We start from the raw sequence: 6,000 nt of genomic DNA on the forward strand, positions 1-6,000 counted from the left end.
CTCCAGTAGACAGTAATTTATTGCTGGCCTGGTCCCACGGCAAATTATGACACACTGTGAGGTAATTTAGTCAAGTCTCCACCCAGGCCCAATCTACCTCCTAAATGGATGGTAGTGGGTGCATAAGGCCTGAGTACCCACAATGTTATCACCCTGCAGAGGGGTAGTTCAAGTCAGTCTCGTCCTAAGTGATTATCAGGATTTTTTTTTAATTCCCATGGAATAAATATAATGTGGATTATTATGTTATCCCTTGAATTTACTCTATGTTTATCTCTGTTTTGCAGAGGAAAGAAACTCGAAATGTGTATATGTACCAGTACCACAGGTGGAATGGCTTGGACCTTCCTGAAAACCCCAAAGATTTAGTCACCATGATTCTGAACCTCAAACAAAAACTTGCAGCTAAAAGCGTCACTGAGGACAGCAGATACAGCCGGAGCGTTCCAATTGTCATTCACTGCCGGTGGGTCTGGATGCTGCAGATATTTTAGTGCATTTCTACGGTTTGGTTATACTTGGCAATAGCAGTTTCATAATTCTTACCTTTGATCCTAAGCTTTCCTAAAGCCTGGAGACTAAATTCACCCTACAGTGTATGCCAGCTTCTCCCAGCAGAGGGCTCCCATGGCAGAACATTCACCCTGTGTATCATGCAACATTGCAAAGTGGCCACAACCTCCCCTCCATTGAGACATGGGTCAGGGCAGAAGGCAAGAACTATCTAAAAAGTAGATGTGCTGGCTGGTACAAAGCCATGGCCAGAGAAAGGTCAGCTCAGCACATTCTTCCAACATTTTGTTGGCAGGGGTCCTTGTGAAGCTCACAGTGGATTGTAAGGCTGCACCCACCAGCTGGAAAGGCCAGCCTTGTTCAGGGAGGTGTAAATTTCACCAAACCTAGCATAGGGAAGTACATATGGATCCGGTTCCTTTGCTGGCCATTATACCTCGCACATGGCTAGCTGTTAACATCAATATGGTCCAAGTCTTATGTGGCCTGAGTTGGGAGTGACGTAAAGCACCAATACAGTGGCACAATGCCTCTTCAGGGCTCTGTGTTGCACCCGGGGGGCAGTTTACGCATCTTGTAAGACGAATAAGCAATTCTGGCCACTGAGAGCATATTGGGGGTGGGATGGGAAAGGAAGAGTTATGGCTACACTTACTCCTTACCCACTGGTAAACGTCATGCACCACTGGGAGACCATCATGATAGTAGCCCTGTAGTCCCCAAGGGCAGGACCTAAATCTGGTTGATTCTTACCCAGCTACAAAAAGGGAGGAGAGGCTGCCTTCCCTCCACACACACCCCCACCCACGCCCCCACCAATTGAATGGCTACATAAGGGCTAGGTATAATCTAGCCCAGTAAAAATTGGATGTCCTCTTTGCATCCTAACGGTATTCTTGATTACTAGAATCTCATTTCAATGAGAAATATTTCAGAGATAGGAATCTTTGTGACTGTTGTCAGTACAATAATCTTTAAAATAAACCTAACTGCTAGTGAGAAATTGTACTGATTTTTGAATTCCAATAATGTGTATCTTCTAGTGATGGATCTGAACAAACTGGTGTGTTTTGCGCCTTGTTGACTCTCTTGGAAAGTGCAGAAACAGAAGATGTGATAGATGTCTTCCAAGTAGTGAAATCTCTTCGACGTGAGAGGCCAGGAATGGTCCCCACTTTTGTAAGTAAATCCTATGAGTTAACCAAACAATACAATAGATTTGTTTATCTTTAGTCATGAATGTTCTAATAACCCCTGGCATTGTTTCTGCATAGGAAACATGTATTATCATTATCTTATCCCTAATTATTCATCAGCAGTTGTGAATTAGCTATTGGTGATATGAAGGAAGTAGTCTGCAACCTATCCTCAGCTGTAATAATAAGTTTCTTGAAGCTGAAAAGGTCAACAGTACATGTTATTTGTAAACCATTAATTTTTTAGGCTGGAACTTTGGCAGCTGCCTAAGGGATTTAGGAGCACATCTTCCACTGAATTCCACGGGAGTTGGATGCCTAACTCCCTTAGGCAGGTTAGAAAATGCCCTCCTTGTTTTCTGAAGAGTGCACAGAAGGAGCTGCTTTCCTACTTGCATGCAATATGCATTCTTCCCTCTGACAATCCATCTAAATCATCTAGATTTGCTAACTCTGCTGTGGTTTATTATAGAACTGAACAGTAGTCACTACCTGCTTGATTCTCTTTTAAACACACTTTTGATAGTTTGCCATGTGAATCAAGAGGGATGGATTCTGCAACACTGCCTTGGGAATGAGGTGATTATAAGTAGTGACCTAGTACCTGATCTACCAGGAATTAGGGATGCCCTCAGTGCCGTGTCACCATAGACTCAGAATTGAGCATAGCAGGGAGGTGCTTCAACGTCCTGTGGGCCAGCAACCATGGAGACCACCTTACGCTGAATGTTTCAGTAAGATGGAAAGATTCACATTGTCAACACTTAAGACAAAAAAAAAATCAGCCATCCTGGCTCAATCACATGGCATTTCATCCACACTAATCCCTTCTTTTTTGAATTAGGAACAATACCAGTTCCTGTATGATACTGTTAGCAGCATCTACCCTGCACAGAATGGACAAATAAAGAAAAACAGCAAGCAGGAAGATACAGTTGAAATTGACAATGAAGTAGAAAAAACAGATCAGGAAGCTAATTTGATTACTATAGATATCACCTCACTGGAGTCAGAAGCCAATATGAATATGGAAGCGTGTGAAGATTCCAAATCTGCAGATGGCACTCAGGGAACAGAAAGCTCTTCAAATGGACCCAAGACTCCAGTTTTAACTGAGAGTGCATAGAAAAATATATGAAATTTGGATGTACAAAGTCATCTTAAACAGAATAAGTAGTAGAGATTTGATCTTGAGTTAATTTTTCAGAGGTACGATATGGAAAGAATACTTGAAATTTGTGGATAATGTAATGCACTGTGAAAATTTAATTTTTGTGTAGATTTGCATTTTATTCCTTTCACATTATTTGAATTATTTTTGATCTTTTTACAAATCTGTATATTGAAATGCTGATTTTCATTATGGTCTGGTATTCAGGAGTGGAAAGAAAAGTCATGCTACCTTTTTCCAATCTTATTTTTTGTTATAAGAAAGTAAGTAGCCAGGACTGGAATCTCTAATAATGTACAGTCATAAATATAGAGTTGGAAGTATGGCAAATATGAGTTTTCTTGTGACTAATTATTGTCTTACTATCTTTAATTGACTTAGAGGGTAAGGAATATGGCCTGAATTTCAGAAATTCAATTCCTATTGACTTTAGTTAGGGTTGTACTTGCTTTGCAGAACAGCAAAGCCATATCTGGGCCATATCTTACAGCTCCATTGAAGTCTATGGGGATTTACACCAACTAAGTAACTGTTTCCACACATCCTTACCTATCTAGGAGGACTGAAAGCTTTGCATTTTTCTAACTGGCCTCAAGATGTCCTCATTGCTCCACATAAATCCATCTGAGGCTTCAATATTTGAGACTGAAGAAGAAAGTCCAGAACTTGGAATATTGACGGATTGGAGAAACTCTGATAGTTAATTGAATTGACATTTGGCAACTTGAGATCCCATGTGTTACCACAACTGCTTCTTGTGCTATTTTTTCTAATGTAAAGATGGCGCTTCTGCAGAAGTGTCATACCTGTTATGTATATTCAACATTACATAATACTATGCTACTAATAGTACATGCTACTAGCACATTGCTGATTTTATTTAGTAGTTTCATCATATGATGATTTGTATGTTACAGTTTGGATTATTTTACTATTGCCTTAGTGGATTTCAGCCTAATATTTTAAAGCCAAATAAAAAGGACAATTAATAAATTGCATAGTGGGAATTATTCTGAAATATGTAAAACTCTGTGTAAAGTTACTTATATGTAAAAGAATGAAGGGACTTGAAATGCACCTGCTCTCTGTAGACTGCAGATTGGTTGGTTTTTATTTACACTCAGCATATGGTTTTGTAGTTCCCCATATCTGCCGATTTCAGCAGAACCAATGGTAGTGCTTAATTCTTGTATTATTCGCTTCATCTGAAAAGATCAGACACTTTACAAAGGTAGGTAAGTATTAGCTTCCTCGTCTGTAACACGGGGATAAGGAATACAGACATAATATTGTAATGCCCACAGTCCACGGGCAGACGCCGGTCAGCAGGATCGAACTTTGGAACTCTGGAGCTTAGTGCATGAGTCTCTTACCGCATGAGCTAAAAGCTGGCTGGCTGTTAGCTAAGGCTGTAGAGCAGACTCATTTTATGTCTTTTTCTAAGTGGTCTCAGTGCCACTAGATGGGAGAGAACACCACACCGAGAAGGTGTGTGGGTTACAATATGACTTATGCAAGGTCATACAACGTGTGGCAGAGCTAGGACTCCTAACTTTCCATTCCAGTGTGCTATTATTTGGACCACACATTCATACCAGCTCCAAGGTAGAGAACCATGCCATAGGCTATGTGTATACTTGATTAAAAAACACTGAATCTGAAAGCTGCCCAAAAAAGTGATTGATCCCCTAAGAGCCAAAGAATGCAAGTGTAAAGGGGTTAACATAATTTTCCAGTTTTCCTAGGTCAGATGCTTCATTCGTTCTCTGCCTACACAAGTAAACGTCTGCTCAGTAGTTCACTTGAAGAAACAGCAGCAAGAATGCACAAACAGTTGGGACCTCCCTTGCCTGCAAGTTGAACTTTCCTTCCTTTCCAGCCAAAGCCTTGCTGGTTTATGAATCCTTTCAGGAGACAAGAGCACCTATAGCCAGAGAGACTAAGGCAAACCTGGCCCAGATCAGCAAAAAAAAACAAACTTAGGACACCAAACCTGTTTGCATATTTTGAGAAGATCAATGTAGCCGAGTTGCAAATGTAGAGGGCAGCTTTGGGGATGAAGAGCTCCAACCTACTCCTGTATTTTCAGAGGCAAAGGCCACCAACAATTCGAAGAGTTTTCTGGAAAATGTGAATCCTCCATAAGTGAATGGGGTACAGATCAGGCTGATCCTGTGTTAACTGACCCCTTCCTATGGTGCAATCAGGGTGCTTGGCCTACCTCTGAAACATGCAATACTCTTAGTTTGTCTCCCTCCTCCCCCACACTAAGATTAGGTCTTCAGCAAACCTCTAGTTGTTTCCCAAGGTGTCATCCACCTAAAAACACCAAGAGGGATATGCGGTTATATTGTATGTATGCACAAAACAGAGAATGTCAGAACTATGGGAAGAACTGCAAATATCTCCCCAGGCAGTAGACACCTAGGCCCAGATCCTCAAAAGGTATTTAAACGCTTAAAATCAATGGAAGTTAGGCGCTTAAATACCTTTTGAGACTCTGGGCCCTAGAGATAAAAGTTCTTCTGCTGTAAATCAGTGTAGCTCCATTAATTTGCAACATCTGAAAATCTGGACCCTAAGTTTCTTCAAATTCCTACAAGGCTGGGGACTGTAGAAATTCTGGAGGATACTTTTTGCTTGAATTGCTTTCTGCAGGTGATTTAGTGCTCTCCTGCCTTTTACGTATTTATTGCAAAAGTGCATGGCAGGCTGTGACCTGATTTGTATAGACACTTGCAAAAAGAGAACCACAGCTCTGGTAAATCTTGTCTAATTCACACCCGCATTGCTATCCTAACGAATGGGTAATGGAATGACATTTAAACATCTCAGGTGCCTAGTGTAAGCCACTTTTGGAGTAATGTTCTTTCTATTCACAGAAGGAAACTGAGCCCTTAGCTTTTAATTGGGGCTGTCGATTAATCACTGTTAACTCATGCAATTAACTCAAAATTAATCAGGAGTAAAAAATTAATCATGATTAATCACAGTTTTAATCACACTGTTAAACAATAGAATACCAATTGAAATTTATTAAATATTTTTGGATGTTTTTCTACATTTTCAAATATATTGATTTCAATTACAACACAGAATACAAAGTGTACACTGCTCACT

General features: G+C 40.4%; 1 protein-coding gene across 8 annotated transcripts in view; it reads left to right on the forward strand.

Annotated features, from left to right (window-relative positions):
* PTPRC (protein tyrosine phosphatase receptor type C) overlaps positions 1–3,876 on the forward strand; it is a 155,083-nt gene extending 151,207 nt beyond the window's left edge. For all 8 annotated transcript variants that reach the window (XM_073356764.2, XM_073356763.1, XM_073356768.1 and 5 more), the window contains 3 exons: positions 288–466; positions 1,557–1,692; positions 2,554–3,876. In XM_073356764.2, the coding sequence (XP_073212865.1) occupies positions 288–466; positions 1,557–1,692; positions 2,554–2,835 (597 nt within the window). In that variant the 3' untranslated portion in view covers positions 2,836–3,876. The remainder of the gene's footprint in view (positions 1–287; positions 467–1,556; positions 1,693–2,553) is intronic.
* The last annotated feature ends 2,124 nt before the right edge of the window (positions 3,877–6,000 follow it).

This window comes from Lepidochelys kempii, chromosome 8, assembly GCF_965140285.1.
Source record: "Lepidochelys kempii isolate rLepKem1 chromosome 8, rLepKem1.hap1, whole genome shotgun sequence".
In the NCBI taxonomy this organism is placed as follows: Eukaryota; Metazoa; Chordata; order Testudines; family Cheloniidae; genus Lepidochelys; species Lepidochelys kempii.